The 22,052-nt window shown below is 39.6% G+C and overlaps 2 protein-coding genes across 6 annotated transcripts in view; both read right to left on the bottom strand.

The window, feature by feature from the left end:
- LOC118360525 (homeobox protein Hox-C10a-like) overlaps positions 1-5,341 on the bottom strand; it is a 101,566-nt gene extending 96,225 nt beyond the window's left edge. For all 5 annotated transcript variants that reach the window (XM_052484971.1, XM_052484972.1, XM_052484974.1 and 2 more), the window contains exons 1-2: positions 4,561-5,341; positions 692-2,098 (exon numbers count right to left, since the gene is read on the bottom strand). In XM_052484971.1, coding sequence (XP_052340931.1) covers positions 1,818-2,098; positions 4,561-5,311 — 1,032 coding nt within the window. In that variant the 5' untranslated portion in view covers positions 5,312-5,341 and the 3' untranslated portion in view covers positions 692-1,817. The remainder of the gene's footprint in view (positions 1-691; positions 2,099-4,560) is intronic.
- Positions 5,342-12,927: 7,586 nt separating this feature from the next.
- LOC118360380 (homeobox protein Hox-C11a) lies at positions 12,928-16,717 on the bottom strand. Its single transcript, XM_035739643.2, has 2 exons — positions 15,980-16,717; positions 12,928-14,009 (listed from the first exon to the last, which is right to left on the bottom strand). Exons 1-2 carry the CDS (start codon positions 16,677-16,679, stop codon positions 13,777-13,779), a joined length of 933 nt encoding a protein of 310 aa, XP_035595536.1. The 5' UTR covers positions 16,680-16,717; the 3' UTR covers positions 12,928-13,776.
- Between the last annotated feature and the right edge of the window lie 5,335 nt (positions 16,718-22,052).

The following is a 22,052-nucleotide window of genomic DNA, read 5'->3' as shown; positions in this document are numbered from 1 at the left end:
CAACTCATTCTCCATCTGAGAAGCTAGAGTACTTTTTACAGCCCGCCACAAACATGAGAGCCGGGAAGAAAAAGTGTCCGTCCCGGCTATTAAAGCTCCAGTTCATTTACAATGCCATTTGTGATGATTTCAGTCAGAGCCTAGGGTGTCATTTAAAGGAAAGTGTCGCCCTTGATGAAGACGAACTGACGTAATCAAGGCAGTTTCTTGTTGCGGAGCCAGGAAGCGAATCCCAACAACATGAAACTACCTAAACCACGCTTCAGCTGCGCGAGACGTGGTGTTCCAACCGGAAGGGAAACGAAATAAACAGCAAAAATATTCAAAGCCAAGTAAGGATTTTATTGTATGTCTACAATAACATATCTATTACCCGAATTATATTCTTGCCTCTCTCATGCTATCCTAAATAGGCTTATCGTGTAAACTATTAATATAAGAATAATACATGGTGCGTAAAAAGGCCGAACCAATAAAAGGGAAAGCTCGTTAGACAAAATGCTGAAGAACATCAGAATATGTCATAAACTGTTCTAACGTCTCCAGAAATGGCAATCATGTAGACATAAAAGACAAGACCAGTAGCAGCAATAACAAGAACTGTCAACCAAGCGCCTTTGGCTGAGCAACCGGCAGACATAGGCTACTCATCTCAAAATAACAGCAGAATAAATATATATTTGTGTCCTACCTTGCATTTCCTCACACACCCTCTGTCGTCGTGGTCCTCATTTATCCATGCTGTCCTTGTTGTCGTTGTAATTGTTGTTGATAATCATCCATCTGTTTCCTTTCTTGCTGAGATGCAGTATCCACAATAGAAGGCTGCAGCTTGCCTCCATAGCAAAGGGAACCCCCCGAGCGCATTCGTTCTATCCAGTAGGCATAGCAGACCCTCTCCTATGTGTAGAGTAGCCTGTCCCTCCTCTCCTCCACACACCTTTAAACGATGCATCTTAACTGCAGCAGCCAGATAGCACATTATATTTGCAGATCATAAAATCCACCCCTAGCTGTGCGCTTCTACCACGAGACGATTCTGACGTTAGAATTTTATGACCTTGACTTACTGTGCTCACCTGGATAATAATTAAATCAACGTAATGGTCTCTCTCTTCTATTAAAACGTCCATGATCTTCCCAATTTCTCTTATCCACAGCCTCTCTCTCATTCCCTCTCTTTCTCTCTCTCTCTCTCTCTTAATTAACATAGTGCCAAATTGATAATAAGGGGAAGGACAAACTATATTTTCCATAGGAATAATCAACGGGACAAATATGACACGAGCAACAATGTGGATGCAAAAAGTCCAGTGCAAGAATAGCCTATGACATATAGCAGCAGAAAACTAAAAGCAAACACGATGAAGCTCGGGAGTAAGAGGACATTGCTCGAAAACAAACAAAACAAAGTATTTTTTCATTCCAGCAGTTCTAAGCTGCTTGAGTGTTGATGTTCATTACAGGCCTTCACTTATATGTTTGCTTTACATAACAATGGAAACGGCACCGCTATTTAATGTTCATGTGTTGAAAGGCAAACTCAAGTGCTGAAGTCCTTCCTTCATAAAGTCGTGTACTCTTGGGTATCGTTGAAATATTGTCATTGTATGACGGAATACTGTGTGTGTGTGTGTGTGTGTGTGTGTGTGTGTGTGTGTGTGTGTGTGTGTGTGTGTGTGTGTGTGTGTGTGTGTGTGTGTGTGTGTGTGTGTGTGTGTGTGTGTGTGTGTGTGTGTGTGTGTGTGTGTGTGTGTGTGTGTGTGTGTGTGTGTGTGTGTGTGTGTAAATGGAAGGGTTTTATAGATAATATAATTTCAGGTGAAGTTGTAGGCCGCCATAAGATGATCCCGACCCCGACTTTCACTATTGAGTTTCTTGAGCTTCATCCTTCGGTTCTGGAACCAGATCTTTACCTGTCTATCGGTCAGATCGATACTCTTACTGATCTCCAGACGGCGCTCGCGAGACAGATACATGTTAAACAAGAACTCCTTTTCCAGCTCGAGCGTCTGATGCTTCGTGTACGGGCATCTCTTCTTCCGTCCAGTTTTGGCTTTTAACCAGTTTCCTGGAGCATTTTCCAATGTAAAATCATCTGTAGACATAAAAACATGGAAAAGGTGAGCATAGGCCTACTGAAGGTCTACTTCAAGACAGACTATATCAGAAATACTGCATTCCAATTGGTCTGCGTCAGGTCTGCACTGCCGCACCGCGATGTCTGGACGGTCTTCTTGAGCTTGAATCAAATGTCCACGCTCTTTAAATACACGGGTTTAATAAGTACCTATTTTTTTACTTTCTTGGAACGCTTGGAACGAAAATACAAATAGTTTAAATTGAAACATAATTTAGGCCTATTTATTTTGACGGGATTCTACAGTGTCTGTCCCTGTGCTATAAGCCTACAGACAATATACAAGCCCAGACACCATGTAGCCTTTATGTGCTATAGGCCTACAGACAATATACAAGCCCAGACACCATGTAGCCTTTATGTGCTATAGGCCTACAGACAATATACAAGCCCAGACACCATGTAGCCTTTATGTGCTATAGGCCCACAGACAATATACAAGCCCAGACACCATGTAGCCTTTATGTGCTATAGGCCTACAGACAATATAGAAGCCCAGACACCATGTAGCCTTTATGTGCTATAGGCCTACAGACAATATACAAGTCCAGACACCATGTAGCCTTTATGTGCTATAGGCCTACAGACAATATACAAGCCCAGGCACCATGTAGCCTTTATGTGGTTTGAGGCTATAGGGGAACTATACAAGCCCAGACACCATGTAGCCTTTATGTGGTTTGAGACTATAGGGGAACTATACAAGCCCAGACACCATATAGCCTTTATGTGGTTTGAGGCTATAGGGGAACTATACAAGCCCAGACACCATGTAGCCTTTATGTGGTTTGAGGCTATAGGGGAACTATACAAGCCCAGACACCATGTAGACTTTATGTGGTTTGAGGCTATAGGGGAACTGTACAAGCCCAGACACCATGTAGACTTTATGTGGTTTGAGGCTATAGGGGAACTATACAAGCCCAGACACCATGTAGACTTTATGTGGTTTGAGGCTATAGGGGAACTGTACAAGCCCAGACACCATATAGCCTTTATGTGGTTTGAGGCTATAGGGGAACTGTACAAGCCCAGACACCATATAGCCTTTATGTGGTTTGAGGCTATAGGGGAACTGTACAAGCCCAGACACCATATAGCCTTTATGTGGTTTGAGGCTATAGGGGAACTGTACAAGCCCAGACACCATATAGCCTTTATGTGGTTTGAGGCTATAGGGGAACTATACAAGCCCAGACACCATATAGCCTTTATGTGGTTTGAGGCTATAGGGGAACTATACAAGCCCAGACACCATATAGCCTTTATGTGGTTTGAGGCTATATGGACACGCAAATTAGATTGGAAATAGTTTAATAATTAATTACGCATATTCCATATTTCAGGGTACATGGATAACATGTTTGTTAGACCAACTCTTCGATTGCCTATTAAATGCCCAACCTTTTTAAACGATTGATGAAATTAATTCAAACAAAAGAGGAGAATATAAGAAGGGCATCTCTGGATCATCAACGGTCTTATTTCGCTCCTAAAAGACGACGCAAAGGGAATAATATAGGGTTAATGAATAGTCCATAATACCAAAAGGAAGGCTTTGTAGAGGTTAAAATAACCCGATGTGTGGCGCATTTAGCCTACAAATAGCGATACCGGAAAATATGTAGTCGACACTTTTGAGAAAACAAACAATGGATATGTTTTTAAGCAGTGTAACAGCATAGTCAAATTTCAACTGGAATGTTATGGGGACTATAATGATGGTTGCATTTTAATGGTTGTTTTGTTGAATGTTAGTTGTATAATCATAATAATTATAATAATAATACATTGAACATTCGTTAACAATATATATATATTCACCATTTGTGTTTCTTTGTATACGCTATCTATCCACCATAATAATTAAAATGCCGTTTAAGCTTTTTCTCAATCAAAGATCTCATGTAAGGAAAGTAGTATTACCTCTCCATCTTTATGAATGTTACTTCAGTCTAAAAAGTAAATCGCAGGCCTACACTGTTTTACCAAAAACAGTAATTATGGAAATTGAGGCGTGTGTGTGTGTGTGTCTGTCTGGTCTGTTTTACGGTGCACGCGCGTTATGAGTGTGTGATCTTGTTAATTTCAATGATAACTTCCCAACTCACCTTCGCACATTAAATAGAAAGGTGATAAGTGCCGTCGCCACAGTAACCCCTGCTAAGCCAGACCGTGAAATGCCTGTTCAGAATGTCTCCGATATATACATAGCGTAGATATACTGTAGCAAACCAACAATATAAAAACGCAAACACTGAATGACATGCATGCAGAGGATATTTTAGTATGCTCTCTAGCAGAGGCTTTATTGCAGGATTGTAAGTACATTGCACTGTGTGTGCGCGCGTGCGTGCGCGTGCGTGTGCGTGAGAAAGAGAAGGAGAGAGAGAGTGGGGGGTGGGAGCTTTCTGGATTACCTTTCAATTCGTCAGAGTTATCAGAACAACTGTCAGTCTTTGCACTCTCTTCTTTCTTGCGCTTTCGCTGTTCTTCCTCTTCGATGCCTGTTTCCTCGCTAACTTTCTCCTGCGTAGATTTGTTAACCGTTGATTCTCTTGGTGATTCAACAGATGTCGTCACCGGGGCCAAAGACTCAAACCCTGTCCCGAACTGCTCCTCTCGCTGTCCCCTGCTCTCTCCTGGGTATACCCGTCTTACTCCTCCATAACATTCGGACACCTCTGAGACAGCGGTTTGGTCCGTCTGGCTGCTGCTATTGTTCCCAAGCCGAATGTAAGTAGCCGACTCTGTATTGTCCGTATTAGCCCTGCTGCTACTGTCACCCTGATACAGACAACAGAACGCTTCCTTTTTGACGTTGTCGATTGGAAACGAACACGGTTGTAAACTGGACTGGGCAACAGGTTGCTCGTCACTGTTAGTTTTAGAAACAGAGGTCCAAGTGCCCAGTTGGGATGACAGGTAAAGCGCATCTTGGTAGGAGCCGAGAGGGTGGCTACTCGGATGAACCTCGTCTTTTTTGGGAAGGGGCGATCCAACTACTCCAAAATGTCTCATCATTGAGCATCCATACTCAGATGCAGCCGAGTGGATGTACATTCCTGGGTTGCTGCCGGAGAAGCCCTCGCCTCTATAGGAAGAAGATGATCCTCCCATCAAAGAATCCATCAGGAAATGACCGGCAGCAATGTTATCCTGGCATGACATTATTTTTTATTGTTGGTATTGTTGGTGTCTTTTGCGTTCCTGTGCTAACGGTTTTTCTCGGGGAGAATAAGGACAGTAGGACACTGACAACTTTTTGGAGCCAAAAATATCAGCAACATAATTATGGATTCTTGGAGCTCCATGTCATGTGATTTTCAGACCAATAGCGGCGTGGAAGTGGCATTGACGCTCCAGACTAAGGTGACGTCAGCGCGGTCAAGTTGTTAAGCAAAGTTATTTTTGCACGGTGAAAGGGCGCCACCTAGCGGAGAGATTTAGGGGGAAAAGCCACGGGAGGAAGGAACAAAGGGGTGGAGAAAATACTTTGCAATCAGTTACGTGGGTATAGCCGAAATGAAATATAGTTCAATAAGTCATCGTTAAGATAGGCTAACATAAAAACAAGACCGCGCAAATAATTGGATAAATATGATTATTTCTTGGAAGTCGCTGCAAATGCCACTATAGGAAAGTCACTATTCGTCAATAAATTAAGACAATGCAATGGACGTACATATTATCAGCCCCACTCTCGGGTAGGCCTAGACTTGTTAGGCAAACTGATTTTCATAAGAGGTAGACTTTGCATTAAGCTAACCTATACAATCAAATAACTGTAGCTAGTCGTTGTTGCACCAGCAGTTGCACAAGAACGTTTGTTCGATTAAAATCTATTTAAAATGTTAACCAATGTGAGTATTCCAAAGTGTATTTTTGTCATTAATTACTTTAGCAGCCCTATTTTTCTAGAGCATTTTACGGTAGTGCTATTCCTTGTATGTGTACTCCTAGAAGTCCTAGTAACGCCTAAGCATATTTAGGTGTTTTTTTAATCACCAAAAGCTAGAACATTCAATTAAATATGGCCTCTATGATCCATCTACAATTGATCATGAGTCTATAAAGAATGGTTGGTGGCAAAATCTTTTTCTTTACGTTTAAAATGATATCAAGGATTATTATAGTTCTGGCCTTTCTTTTCCACTCCAACTCGTGTGTAATTCGTGTGTAATATGTCATTCATATAAATGCAGGCGTGATATCAAACTGAGGGAGAAACATTTATGCCACGTGTAAATTGTTTATTGAAGACAAAGGACCAGAACTTTTCTAGACAAATATCAAGTGTAATTTCATGTGTACATGTAGACTATTAAGCAGACATTTGTGTAGGCTTTTAAAAATGTAGTACTAATTGAAGCTTCGACTCAGACATTCTTAAATCCATTGCGAATATATATGTTGTTACATATATACTATATTCTATAGTTTATACCCATTCTTAGAAAAAACACATCTGGATAGAACCAAAAACCGTTCTATGTTTGCTTCATATATGGCACCCCTTAAGGTTCAATATATAATCGAAATTGGGTTCCCAAAGGTTCTATATCGACTAATCCCATTAAAGAACCCAAATGGAACCCAAAGGTTCTATGTGGAACCAGTTTTGGTTCAGTGAAGAAGAAGCCATGAGGTTCTGATCAAAGAACCCTCCTACTAAAGGGTTCTGTATGGAACCTTTAGGGGTGCCATATATGAAGCAAGCAATATAACCTTTTTGCTTCTACCCAGAACACTTTTTCACCGAGTTGTACGGTACATTCTATAGTTTCCCCATGAAAAGAACATTCTAGCATTTAAAACGTTGCATAACGATAATCTGGTTTTCCAGTAAGGGCTCTAGTTCATGTTTTCTGATATTGATAAACAAAGGCGAAAGTAACATTTTATTTTGAATTCATGTTTTTTAAAATTCCTATTCACATGTTGTTTTGAAGTTAAAATGTAAGAGGACGAGTATAAAAATCCTATATGCTGGACGGTTTGCATGTTAATAGATTATTGTGTTTCCTTATTTTGAATCACCTTCACAGTGTGAGTCAACACCAGAATCAAAAAGATGCGCATAGTTTTTTCAGCCGAAGGCCTATGAAAATGGCTGTCCATAAGGCATATGTCCAGTGTTTTTTGTCGTTTTATACTCGAATATATATCCTCAACACGATGGATATTCCCGTTACTAAGGTAATACAGTGACATCGACAAACAGTAGGCTACCAGGTTTAGCAACTACTGCCAAACAATGCAGGGCCCCTTGTGTGTTGAGTGTTGTTATTGCTCGTGTGTTGGCTATGACGCTTTATAATGACAGGGGCAATCCAACCTCTTTTTAAAAAAAAGTAATTTCATCACGAGCAATGATAAATAGGGATTATCAGACTTTGCACGTCTTGTATTCTAAACTGATGCAAAAATGTAACAATGGTTACTAGACCTATGTCTCATTTGAATTGGAAAGTTGAATGAAACGTGTCCGTGAATTTCGAGGTTGTTTAAATCTGGCCCATCGGCCCACGACTTCTTCTGTTCCTTAAGTCTAATTCAGATAACACCAGAGCAATTTCAGTTGCATAGCAAAAAGTTCAAACGAACCGGATGAAAAAGGTTTAAGCATATTGACAATTAGAGACGATTTGATTAATTTCGAAGCAAGTAACAAATAGTCTAGCTAATAGCCTAACATAAATTCATGTACATTATTCATGTTTATGTATATTGAATGGTGTGATGCCAAGGCCATTTTCACCTAAAATAAATAATATTAGCTAAATGCTGTGGCCTATTTCAAATAGGAAGATTATGCTAATACATATAGGCTGTGGAGAATGCTGATATTTCTCCACCAACCACTAAACGCTAGGAGTAATACCAGACTGTTTTGATTGGTTTTCTCACCTGTCCATCATTTCACCATCTTGTTAGAAATGGAATCCATGGGTCTCTTCAATCAGATCCGCTTTAGCCAACATCTGTATTGGGGTTGTTTTGGCGTTGTCCGAGGTGGAACTGCGTTAGAGCTATCAAATCCACAAGCGGCTCCTGGCAAATCCATGCGGCCTTGTTTACAAGATGGAACCCTGGAATGTGAGATGTAATCTACACCTCCATTAGGATGATAGAAACCTTCATTATTTCGTTTAATGAATTTCAATTTGAGCGTCATTATTTCTATAACGCCTACACTTTCTCATTCTGAACTTCTAACGCGAGTGAGGTGGGTGTGTTTTCGGTACAATGATCACAAGAGCAGCTGCTCGCCGTTTTGACAGCTCCAACGCAGCTACACCTCCAAAACCACCAAAACATCTGCTATGCAGGTGTCTGCTATCACCGGTTAGCGCTTGATCTGATTGAATCTATGCCTCACAGTCTTCCATTCTAAAGCTAGAATTCAATATTTGTATTAATTTGCCTCAGAATATGTTAACAATATCTAACACTGAAATTTACAATAAAAAATATATTTTTGTCCATGTATGCTCTTCAATGGCATGTAGCCTGTAGGTTGAACGCTATTTTTGTGTCTTGATTTCGTTCTGAACATTACCCACACACAAGCAACTACATGTAAACTATGTTTAATTATTAGAGTAAGTTTAGTGCACCAACATAGTATAATTGTACACATGTATGGAATAAAAGGGATATTATGTTTATGATCTTACAATTTCCATTAAAACCATTTTTCTTGTTTTCACATACATGGAACCTGGGGTATGACTATAGAGACCTCGAGGACTCATCTTTGAATCTGTGCCATTAAGCACCTGTGACAACATGAGCGCCATCGAGGCTATCTCCATTTTGAAGTAGTCCATTTTCTTCATTACTATTTCTTATCCCTCCTGATGACCCAGTTGGACATGACTCCAACAGGGAGCCCATGCTGATATAGCCTTTTGGCCACTAGAGGCCTCTATCATTCTCTATGGGTATGGCATATTACATTCTATAAAATGAAAAGGTATTCTCAAATGGGTTTTTATTGTTTTGTGATAGAGAGATAATGTTAAATGTTGCTGTAATGTCACCTTTAGGAGGCTATTAATTTTGCAAACTGAAACCAGCATCCTGAAATCACGATATTCATGTGTGTAATACCGATGTTATAACCTTGAGTGAAAATGCTGAATGCGTGTGTGTGAGTTGTACCTTACTCTATCTACCTCGACATTTTGGCGTTTGAAGAACATTGGAACACGTCTAATTCTGACGTGAGATGTACGCACGTATATATAGGCCTACTCAAGCGTGCGCGCACACACAGACGTAGGGGTACGTTTCATTTGCTCGTAGGTATGTCCTTTCCATTCGTTATATTACTAAATAGTTGTTGATTTGTATTTAGTATAAAATAAGCAGAGGCACATTTATGTTTTACGTCTTTAAACTTTATTCAGTCTACTAATATATTTACCATCATGCCGAGTAAAGAAAAAACAGACAGGCTACCCACATTCAGGATTACGCATAAACCGCCCATCCCCTTCCCATGTTGCGCATATAGAGACCGAGGGACGCCAAAACTAGTTTGCTTTGCAGGCCGCCATGACCACCATGATATATCTTTCCAATTTGATGTAACGAGGTTGAGCTCCTTGCAAGCAGAAGTCCACACCCTGTGAATGTGGGAATGTATGGCTGAGGCATGTAGCTTCTTAAAGACAATTATAAATCAAAGGTGGTAATCGGAAAGCACACATTGATATTATATTACATTCCAATATGGTTACGACCACACAAGGGACCGCAGGTTAGTTTCTTCGACGTAGGCTACTGTATATCTACAGCTTTGGGCTTTCATCACATAGGGGGAAGGTAAGCCACCTATGTACGTATAAGCGCATGTACATTGGAAATCACTATGGCGAGAACTCATTGCAAAACAAATATTAAATTGCAATTTTTATCAAAATTGACATTTTTCATTTTTGATGTAATCTATTTTTTGGTTGTAAACACCCGTTCATTTGTTTATGCAAGAGGATATATGTTGAGTGCGTTATCTCCCTTCACGTAAGAACTCATTGCAGAATTATTTTCAAAATCTAGGCCTTTGACAAGTTACACTCTGAGCAACTTGATAGCGCGGGCTTGTGCTTTCAAAACACGGCGCTCTTATTATAAACCACGTTTATTTTTTTAAATATTTTTAATATTTTTTATTTAACCTTTATTTAAATAGTCCTGACATAGCACCTGACTAAAATGTGGAGAAAATGATTGAGCACAAACATAATTTCATGAAATCCACCTTTAATTACAACGACACGTAATTTAGACAGTGTATTTATCCTTCCCAACTGAAAACATGTATGGATAAGATAAAGGAATGTTAAAAACATCAAAGAATTGAAATAGTCCTTCAGTACTCACAAAACACATAAACCATAACAATGACACATACATGGAGTCAAAAACACATACATTCTAATTATTTGATCGGTGCCTAAAATGCCATACAATCCATTCAAATAACCATTAGCTACTATCACTTCGAAAAGAGTCATTAAAGATTTCGCTATTTGTTCGGTTAGTTCCTTTTCAACATTATTGAATCACCTGCCATGTACTTGCTCTTACGAAATGCCATTCTCCAGGCCGTCTCATTGCGTTCGTCTGTGACAGACCCGCCATTTTCCTTCCTAATAGCCAAGCGCACAACGGGATCAGCTCAACTGAACCAACCCCCGGCTGCATAGTATCCTTTCTCTCGTCGTTTCTCAGGACCAATCACGATCATCACATTAAAACTATAAGACAACCAAAACAAAATAAAATGTAATTCAATATCGAAGATTACATGTAGGCCTACATTTTAATGACGTATGAATAAAAGCATCCATCAAAAGAATAACATTATGTTTCTCGTGTCCTATAACTTTATAAAGCCTATTGAAGGAAAGGAAACAAAACAATGCTCTCCCATTGTGCGACCAACACATTCCGGGGTGAATTCTGGCCCCCTGTGGTTGATAGGCAGTTTGAGGAGCCTCGAGCCTCTGCAGTTAGAGGACGGTGAATATGTGTGGCAAAGAAATCCAACAAATTACCGACGTCATCGTCCCAGGGCCAAGGTTGGTGGGTGTGACAAGTGAAGTCTTCCAGCCTTGATCTCTGCCTTCTAGCATCCCCCTCTTCCGCCCCCAGCTTCATTCTGGAGGGTGACTGGGTAGTGTGTTACATAGAAAAAACACACACACACAAAGAGAGAGAGAGAGAAAGAGAGAGAGAGAGAGAGAGAGAGAGAGAGAGAGAGAGAGAGAGAGAGAGAGAGAGAGAGAGAGAGAGAGAGAGAGAGACATAACAAAATTGAATGGAATTCTGCATCCTTCTCAAAGAAGAACATAACCCAAATGCATTATCTATACATTATTTTCCACAAGAAACGATGGAAATATGAAATAGGTATTAAAGCTCATGCCAACATGTTATAAAACTTCTCATGCGTGAAAACATATACATTTTACAGGGACAATAAAGTGTATTTACTGGGCGTGCTAAAGCTGGAAAAGTTACCTGCTGTAGTTTAATGGGAGGGGTCAAAGTTGGACTCTCTACACATTCCTTTTTCTGTTCCCACTCACTCCCATTGGTCGATACTCCTGCGCAAATTTCCGGGCAAAAGGGGCTCCTTGATTCCACTTTATTGCAGCGGGTTAGAGGTGAAAGCCTTGACATTATTGAAGTTCAAAGACTACTTTTAATTATAAATTGTAGTTAATACATACTCGTGCAATCTTCCATAGACATATGCTCTGTGAGCACGCGGGCGCAGGCACGTAGGCCTATCCACACGGACACAAAATCTATCAAATCAGTCACACACCAGTGATGTCCTCGATATGTCCTCGATATTTATAGATATGCACATACACCTACCACCATTGACCTGGAATTCCAAGATCTAATTTTAGGGGTCCGTTTTAATCAGAAATGTCTGTCTGCCATATGGCTAAAGTGTGCGCGCATGCGTGTGTGTGTGTGTGTGTGTGTGTGTGTGTGTGTGTGTGTGTGTGTGTGTGTGTGTGTGTGTGTGTGTGTGTGTGTGTGTGTGTGTGTGTGTGTGTGTGTGTGTGTGTGTGTGTGTGTGTGTGTGTTATATATGCAGTCGTATGTGCACAACACCGGCCCGAGGTCAGGTTGAACAGTGTCGTTGTCAAGTTTTTTTGTTCCGACAGCCAGTCTTACTTGTTTACTATTTACTGCGGAAGTGAGCACCATTCCCCCCGAACAGACGGTGCAATTTAGAGAAAAAATGTCAATTTAGTGCCTTTGTCTTTATGGCAGTGTCTAGACTGCAAGAGTGGCGATTCCATTTAGTGGGCACTAAAGAAGGATCCCGTACCTCTTTCTTTCTCTGCGTTTCTGACATTTAGCCTAGTTTGCATGTTGTTGTTTGTGTCTAACCCATATTTGACCAAAAGCTCAAATATGCACTCCTATATGAATGTACCCCTCAACACACTACCTCAACTTTTTTGTCAGAAAATGTTTGCATAAAAAGGGAAGGCCTATTCCTAGATGGCAATAGTTGATATACATAAATACCCCGAGAAATACCCCACTCAAATCCCTTAAAAATTAACATCAGATAGGCTTAAAAATAAAATCTAAGACACAAATGCAGTCAGATGTTTTGGCAATACTTTTCAACCATTGGCTACCACTCTTAATCACTTCCCTTTGAAAATGACCAGCAGATAGCCATGAATAATAAAATATATGACAAAATCCACCAGAGTCTGTTTGTTGTCTATATGTCTGTTTATTTCATAGGTATCTATATAATAATGATACACAGGCACAGCTCCATATTTTCCTCCTCATCTTCCATAGCCAACACCGAGCATAAAGCAAATAATTTAAAGGAGCGTTAACATTAAAGCTTTCAAAGTACACCGCTTGTTTGGGCGGTGTAAAGAAAATAGCAGCACCGAAAGGGGGTGAGAAATTAAAAATGAAATCATATTTACAATCACGAATGCACATAGTTGCATAGTCTGTACAAGGGAAACCATCAATACAAATTGTACACGTCACAGTTCTCAATGGCAAAAATGAAGCCTGTAAATACTATTTTGTCTTCAATATAGTCTCGTCGAAAAGAGAATCGTGGTTTCATGGTAGGCTACACATAGGCAATACATATACCTATACAACGACCAGAGGGAAGAGACATGTTTAAATATCCAATACAGGCCTATCATTGCTTCCAAATTGTGTTGTAACATGTAATATTCAACAAATAATATACTTGTGAAATGCACAAGTAAATACACAGAATTAAAATTCGTGGTAACTACATGGAAATTCATATGAACTACGGCATATCAATGATTATTATATCACCTGTAGGCCTATATCTGAAATAGAAATTATTCTGTGCACGAAGGCTACAGGAAAATGGCGGCTTATTACGCATACATAGAGAAACCCCATATGTTGGAAATAGAAATAACCTCAACATAATATTTAGTTGCTCAACGTGGCTGCTGATCTGGGCTCTTTGTTGTAACTTGAACTTTGTTTATTACTGGTGATAAGAATTCACTGAGAAAAGAGTGTCATTGACCTTTGACTATAATCATTAGGCCTATGCTTTAACACTCCTCACGTGCTCACAATAGAGGGTTTCCAGAAAAATATTGCAAACGATCTCTGCTTAATTTCTTTTCTTTCATTCTTCGATTCTGAAACCAGATTTTAACCTGTCGGTCGGTGAGGTTCAGCATCCGGGAAAGCTGCATCCGTTTCTCTTTATTGATGTAAACGTTAAAGAAGAACTCCCGCTCCAATTCTCGAATCTGAAATTTGGAGTATGGACATCTCTTCTTCCTCGTGCGAGGAGTACCTGGGGTAATCAAACAGGAAGGACATGATCAACGAAAGTTTCAAGGAATATTTTGTCATTCACGAACGGATATTCACATGAAGTTAAAGTAGCCTAGCTAACACGTATTAACATCAACATAAAGTACGTAGGCTCTTTCTGCGAATACACTATTCAGGTATTTCTAGAATAATTAATTTAATGGTACCAATTCTGTCAACATCCAACACGTAATATATCAAAACAATCAGCCATAAAGACTATTAAATTATCCCACGCACTCAAAGTGCAAAGAATATCAATTTACAGCCTCTAAGTATGTGTTTATTTATTACAAATATACAATAACAAAATGTATACGGCTGCAGGTTGCGGGGCATTCCCATGGAATTCAACTATACATTTGCACACTCCTTCATGGTTGTTTGAAATGTTGTTATATATATATATGAGATATTAATCCTCTTGTAAAGCTAAAATGGCTCTCAAAATGGCAATACATCACAGTTGTGGTCAAAATCTCATGAAAAAGACTAAGTACAACGACATAAAACATCTCTACAGTAATGCTCTGATTGTGCAACATTAGGCTTCACAAACAGACGCCAATGTGTGTGTGTGTGTGTGTGTGTGTGTGTGTGTGTGTGTGTGTGTGTGTGTGTGTGTGTGTGTGTGTGTGTGTGTGTGTGTGTGTGTGTGTGTGTGTATAAATCACTGCAAATTCAGACATAGATATCTCAGGGCTAACCGAATGGAAAGTTCATACTGACCACAATTTACACATACCCATTCATAACTAAATGCAATACACATAGATGTAGCTTGGATGCTAACACAAATGTAGCTATATAGACTACATCTGGACAGAATGTGTTTTCAAACTCAGTGTTGGGGAAGCTACTTTGAAAATATAGTTTAACAAGCTATCAATTACTTCACAATGGAATGGAATAATTTAAGATACACTAAAAATACCCTTAAGAAACATACAACCTTAACTGGAGTAACTTTGAAAAAGTAGTTGACTTAATGCAAACTACTTCATGAAAAAGTATCATACCTTAATCTGACTACAAATGACAAGAACAGGTTACCTTGGAGTTAGATGTTAACATAATGTCATTTAGCTTATTTAACCCCAAAACTATGTTTGAAGGGAAAATCAGGCAGGTGGTCTGATGCAGAAAAAGAAAGGAAATTCCTGCCTACTTTACCCATAATTTATTTTAGCTACACCGCTACATGGTAAAAACAGTAATAAACTACTGAAAACAGTACCAAGATTTGAATTTATTTCAACGACCAAGCTAATTCAACGACCAAGCTACAGCAAATTTGAATGAAATGACTAGTTGAACTAGCCTACATGTAGTTCACTACTCCCCAACACTGTTCATACTGCGGCACAGAGCTTGAATTGCGGACACAAGCATGGTCCAGATATGGACACAAACACATAACCGAGTCTCTACGACTGATTCAATTTGTCTCCAGATACATATAAATAGCCTAGATGGATACTTATGGAGCCTGTCATATGGTCAATAGCTGAATTAAGAATACTATTTTGCCTCCAAGTGCACAAGGCTAATAATCTCCCAGCATCTTTTAGTAGGGTTAGTTTGCATGCAAGCTGCTAAAAGAAAATTAACAAGATACCAAAAGCAATGTTCTGCCCAATTGGTTTTTACTCACGACAGACCAAGGAGAAAATCCCTTAAAATGCCCAACGCAAGTTCATGATCAAAGTTAGCATTTGTCACAATAGCGCGCTCTTAAAATTTCACGGACTCTAAGATAGAAGCGTCTGTGTATAACATGCTTTTTTTTCAAAGCACTTTCCCATCGTAAAAAGTATTCTCGTTGTAAGAAAGAGCTTTGTAGGTTACAATAAAATCCTTTGAATGCTTATAAAACTCCACATAAAATCTGACCGACAAAACACTCGGCTAGTCCCTTAACCTTTCCCCATTTATAGCTTCGGTACCTACTCGAGTGGCTGTTCTTGCTGGCACTGCCGTCCTTTGTGGCTGAAGAAGTACACGAGCCCGAATGTGTATGTTCCTCCTCATCCTCTGGGTCCTTGTCCTGGTCTGGGGCGCCCAGTAGAGCCGCTGGCTGCTGGGACTCTGTTTCCAGTTTACTTGCCTCGCTCTTATGTAAACAATTCTCTGCTGACTGATTGTCCGCGCCGCAGTATGCGGTCTCAAAAAAGCGGTCGAAACCTTGAGGGAGGACGTTGTTTTTCCCCACTCCGGGGTAGAACCCTGTGGAGGAATGGTTGGAGCTGGGATGGTGGTGGTGGTGGTGGTGATGACTGTACACACTCTCGTTCGTTTTCATAAGCATTTCTGTCATGGTGGATGACGGAAGACAGTCCCTGTGCACCAGATCCTCTCCAGAGTAGCATGATGCATAATTGCTTCTATGGTGCCATTTACTAGAAGGGTCCAATCCATAGGAAACTTCCCGTACCGGCTGCACGTGGGGCAGATTTGAGGAATATGGGTAGGTTATCTGCCGCGACGAGGCCTGTGGAAGAAACGTAGACACGGCGGAAAATTCGGGGACGTAGTAGGTGCAGTTCGGGAGATAGATGTTTGAGGCGCAGCCCGTTCTGTCCCCAAACTCGGATGTCCGGTCTTTGTGCGTCTGGGAGCAGAAGTTTCCCAGATTCACCGAGTTAAACATCTTTCCCCCGTACTCCGTACTATAGATAGATGTTTTGGATTCGAACTGCAGAAGGGGGAAATTTAGGAAGGCAAGATGACGCGCAATCCGTCTAAGTCGCCAAAGACACGTGATCGAAAGTAGATATTGTCATATATCAATTTGGAACACTTGGATGTGTAGTAGTTCACTTAGGTAAGATCTAGGAGGTTCAAACGATTAATTTAAACACCACAGGAGCACTAAGAAAACCAGTAACATAATCCTGTGTGTTGGCTTAGGTTATGGCAATTATAAAGATAAGCTTGAGTATGAGGCTATTTATGTATGAGAGTGGGCTAGGGTAGCATAGTTTACCATGTGATATAGCAGACTAAATTTGATTTTGAATTCTACAGGTAAGACCTTACTATTATTATGACTATTATGATTATTATTACTGCTATTACCATAGCATAGTATACTACATGTTGTATATTGTACAATAGCATATAGCCTACTGGTAGACAGCAGAATTTACTCTCACACATTGTAATGTATGACTAAACACTACCAACAAAGTGTACCGAGATCACTGTGAAGTTAAAACAAATCCATGCTTTACAATGAGACCAAGATTCTAACACCACACTCGAAGCGCCCCTATTTTGAAAAGTGTGTTTTCACACATAGCCGAGCAGGCTTTATTTATAGGTAAATATCTATCGTGAATCTATGACTAACCTCTCTGAAACTGCTCCTCATCAAGGCAATGATTGTGACTGTTTTTGATTGATATAGATGTTGTCTTGCTTAAGATATTGCAGTTTTGAAATGTGGGGTATTTTTCATCTAAACCACTTTTATAGCCTATATTTAAATGTTTAACAGCCACTAACAGACTAACATTTCCCTATAAGGAAAAAAACATTAAAACTCAATGTTCAAAATAAACATTTTGAATACGCATTTGGCTCCATTCACGTGTTTGGAGGATTTCGTTTTTCTCCTTGATGGAAGCCTATATCTTTGGTGTTGTCTCAAAGTAAATGTGAACTAAACGGGAATAAAACAAGGATACACAACATACTGTTTAGGGTGCTTTAGTTCGACAAAATCACTCATTCTCTTCATTATTTCCCTTTCTCTTGGATCATGTTAGAGCTGGAGGAGAATAGCCGAGGAACTCAAGAACAAGGTTCCAGGCTGAACGTGGTGGAGAGAAGAGCACAAGTGAAATTTAACCTTGGTCGACGACGGCTGTCAAAACAGCTGTAATCCACCAACCGCGGAGTGTAAAATATAAAATAATCTTAACTTTGAATTGCAGAAATTAACTGTGTTTTAGAAAATGATAGTCTACTCGAGAGGTGACCTAGCTATATTTAAGCTAAAAGTCTAAAGGAGACCATTTCTTTTGTTTTGAATTAGGCTTGAGGACATATTTCTGCTTAGGCCCCACAGTCTCACTGGGCAACACATGAATCGATTTGTCATGGAATACTTTCACTCTGACAGCTGTTGAGAAGTAAGAAATCCTTTACTGTATGTATATCTTTAGGGCTACACCGTGTAACTACTGTACATAGATGCCCGGTTAAATATGCATTGTTTTCCGGAGAGAAAACAAATCTCGTCAATGATTCGTTTTAATTGTGCTCTCAGACAGAACATACATTGGTTATTACCTTCAAAATATACATGCCGTCTGGAATCCCCATCACAAACGTGGCTAGGCCATGTGATCAAGTACAGGGATGTATGGTATTTAAATAATGTAATTGCATTTATTCAATAATACCTCCGTGTGCGATTTCTCTTATGTGGGAAACTTTCACTGTTGTTGAATCACGTGAACCATACTGGCCAATCATCAATACAAAGTAAAACTATGATCATTGTATTGATTATGATAAATATCATTAACTTCCTCTGTTCCAAAATATGTTTTCTGAAGGGTAATCTGTATGCAAATTATATAATTGCATAGCCCAAACTCTATTGTTTCAATAATTTAAATGTTTAAGATTGTGAGAGTGTGTAATCATGAAGGCGCATTTTGGCAGTCGCCTTAAAGCACATTATAGGTCTGCTGTTCCATTTAAACCATCAGAAAGAAATAATACTATAATAACTAGACCTAGGTATTTTGGAGAGGTGTGTGGCAGTAGCATTGAAATGTGTTTGTTTACAGACCCCTTTCAGAAGATAAAAGGTTGAAGTACACGATGCCTGCATCCAAGTACAAAGAAAGCAGACAGCTGCCTAGACACAGCACTTGAATTTGACCACTAAAATCTTCTACGTGCCTAACCATAAAACGCCGAATGGCTGTAAGAAAAAGCTAAATCCCTTTGTTCTATAGAACACAATACAGTGAGAGGGAGAGTAAGGAGTTAAACATTTTTGAACACTAATAAGTTCTACCCTGCACATATGAAGTAGTCTAACCATGCAGTCATACTGTCTAAATGAAAACACAAAATGAACAATTCCACGTCACACCACAAGGGACGGGTAAAAGAAGTTGAAAGCATTTATAGCTTATGTTGGACAAATGTTACTTAGCTACCATTAGTTAGTCTGGCTATATATAGCCTAGAGCGCAGTGAGTCAATTCCCTCTCGTTCAGGCTTGTAGCGTCTAATATTGTAGCCTAATAGAACATGGTGAAAGTTTGGATCCTATAATGACATTCAAAGACTTTGCATACCATATTGGGGAACCATTGGAATATCATGACGCATGACCATAAACCATATGGATATAATTCAGGCCCTGACAGAAGTATATTGCATTATATAGGCCTATTTAATTATTCAGGTTTAGACAATCCATAAACGCACACAAAGAAGCGATAGCTCGACTCTCAAATGCATAGGCCTAAAGCTACCATCCAGTTTTAGGAAGGCCTAGTATTCATATTTTGCAAGGAATTCTATATCTTGGATAATGAATATCACAAATCATGATTGGATTATAATAGCGCTTTTTGCTCAAGGCGCTTTGCATTATTTAGGAGAAGCGCGCCTCAAGAACGGATCTAATACGTTTAATTGGGAACTTCATACATTCCAAAAAGTAAACTAGTCGAAAACATAATAATAAACCATTCATATTGACAGGATGCAGAAAATGTACTGTCGTTGTGCTGTTGAGTCGTTTCAATAAAGAGTTCTAAACGGCGCTAATTATCCAAAGCTTTACTGTAAACGAAGCCTCCACGCAGAATAATGAATTATTACGTCCTTTGTGGAATTCATTATCGTCGATAGCAAGACAACAACAAACAAAGTGCATAGTGGCCTTCATGTAATAGCCTTCATGTCCATAACACTGTCAGATATTCTCCAGCTCAGAAATCACTAACAACAGCGTCTGCATGCGCTCTAATTAATATGCACAATGATTTTGAGAAGGATAATCAAGCTAGGCCTTAACTGAAAGGCCTAATCGCTGAAACAGGGATATACCTATATACCAGTCGTGTACAATTTCAAACAGAGATGCCAACACATTGTCTGTGGTATTACATAAATGGCATGCCCACAACACTTGGGTAGTAAGGAAAATGAACACCGTGGGTAATCCTCCTTCGAATACCTAAAACGATGAATGACTTACGGGGCTGAAGCTCTAAGGCCATCATTTGGGGGATACGATTTACCATTCTTCTTGGATTTAAGTTCAAGTAAAGGATTTTAGTCTGTAATATTCCACCCGCAGTAGGACCCTGGAAGTGGATGGCTGGTGCGCCATTTTTCGAAATAAGAACCCACTGGGCCCAGACGTTATTTCAAATTCTATTTCATGTTGAGTCAGGGTAATTTCAATGAAATGACGTGGAAACAACGTTGATTCAACCAGTGTATGCCCAGTGGGAAGGGTTTCCTTCACTAATGTTTTTGACTAACTTAAGTCCCTGACGAATATGTCTACCACACGCAGCGAGTATGATCATAAAATGTACGAAACTAAAGGCAGAGGCTTCAACCTAGTAGCCACACATGGCATTTGGAGTCCTGAGAATTTCCTGAAAGAAGGAGGTGTTGTAAATATTTGCCATTCTCTGGTTAAACATCACTGTTTGTGAGCACAAGCTTTTACGACTATGTCAGGAATATAGGCAATGCATTTATACCTCGCACCATTATTAAAATGGTAGCCTAAATGTTTTTTAGAACACAAATAACTATCTGGACAAAAATGAACACTAAAAAAGTACATGGGAATAAGTTGAATGTGTACACACAAGTCGTAGGCTATTCTGTTTATAGCCTATGATCGATAGCATGTCTATTGTGTGGTCTGGTTCATAGCCTAAACGTATTATGGACTATTCCTTTTCCTTAGCTTTTGGGGAACAGACAATGCTGTAAATAACTTAATCATCCACATTTTTGCTTCTGTGATCCAGACACAGACCTTGTTTCGTCACCACCACGCACCAAAATGGAAGGAAAGCACAGTTATCCTGTTGAGAGGCGCACGGCCGGCCCGGCGCGCCTCATATTAAAGCGGTCTGAACCAGGGCTAAATGTGGGGAGCGTGAGTAATCATGTTACTGTCCCCCCATGGCCTAGATACATTTAATTGGATGTACGTCGGGCTGTTAAACGTGGTTCTATGAGCTGCAAAGAGTTTCAAGCACAACAAGAAAGGCTCTTATTTTTACCGAGGTCTCAGTGAATGCACCTAGCTTGAACGCATTTGTACTGGGAACCAGTAGGTTACAAGATCAGATGATATAAACGCGGTAAAAGGGCTCTCCAGAGTCTATTTGTGGACTATAGGAGCACAAAGGTTGACAAACCATTATAGGCCGTTGATTAGTCCTCTCATCACAAATATATACATTCAAGTTAAAGGAACTCCAGTGTTTGGACATTTAAATAGCTTTGTATTATTTTGCGGACAATAATTTGGTGTGTTTTACAATAGTTTTTTTACAATAATGATCAATGAAATGTTGTCATCAATTCTGTGAAAGTGTAAAATTATTTCACACATTGGCAATTTATTTGATGTTTATTTTCATCCATATTTATCCAGTGATGTGTTGAAGTAGAAACAAACGTCTGCTCCTCTGAGGAGTTTATTATCATAGGCTATGGTAAATATTATTGACTGGTCAAATCCTTTTTATTGCATGGCGGCAAAGTGTAGTGTAGTGGGCATCCTAAAAACAAAACCAGCTCGTGTTTGGCCTACTTATGAACATGAATAAAAAGGCACACAAAAAAAATCAATAATTGCAGGCCTGAATAACTTCACTTTTTTAAACAGTTATTAAACCTCCCTCTATTATGTTGCACCTACATAAAAAAAAAAACGTTCCTTACCACAATGTGTTTGCATATGAGTCTGGATATGTTCTAAATACATACAGTTCTAAATAAACAAATCACACTAAAA

The sequence above is a fragment of the Oncorhynchus keta genome, chromosome 28, assembly GCF_023373465.1.
Source record: "Oncorhynchus keta strain PuntledgeMale-10-30-2019 chromosome 28, Oket_V2, whole genome shotgun sequence".
NCBI lineage: Eukaryota > Metazoa > Chordata > Actinopteri > Salmoniformes > Salmonidae > Oncorhynchus > Oncorhynchus keta.
The sequence above is the reverse complement of the archived record's forward strand: the minus strand, read 5'-3'. Positions and strand labels throughout refer to the sequence as shown.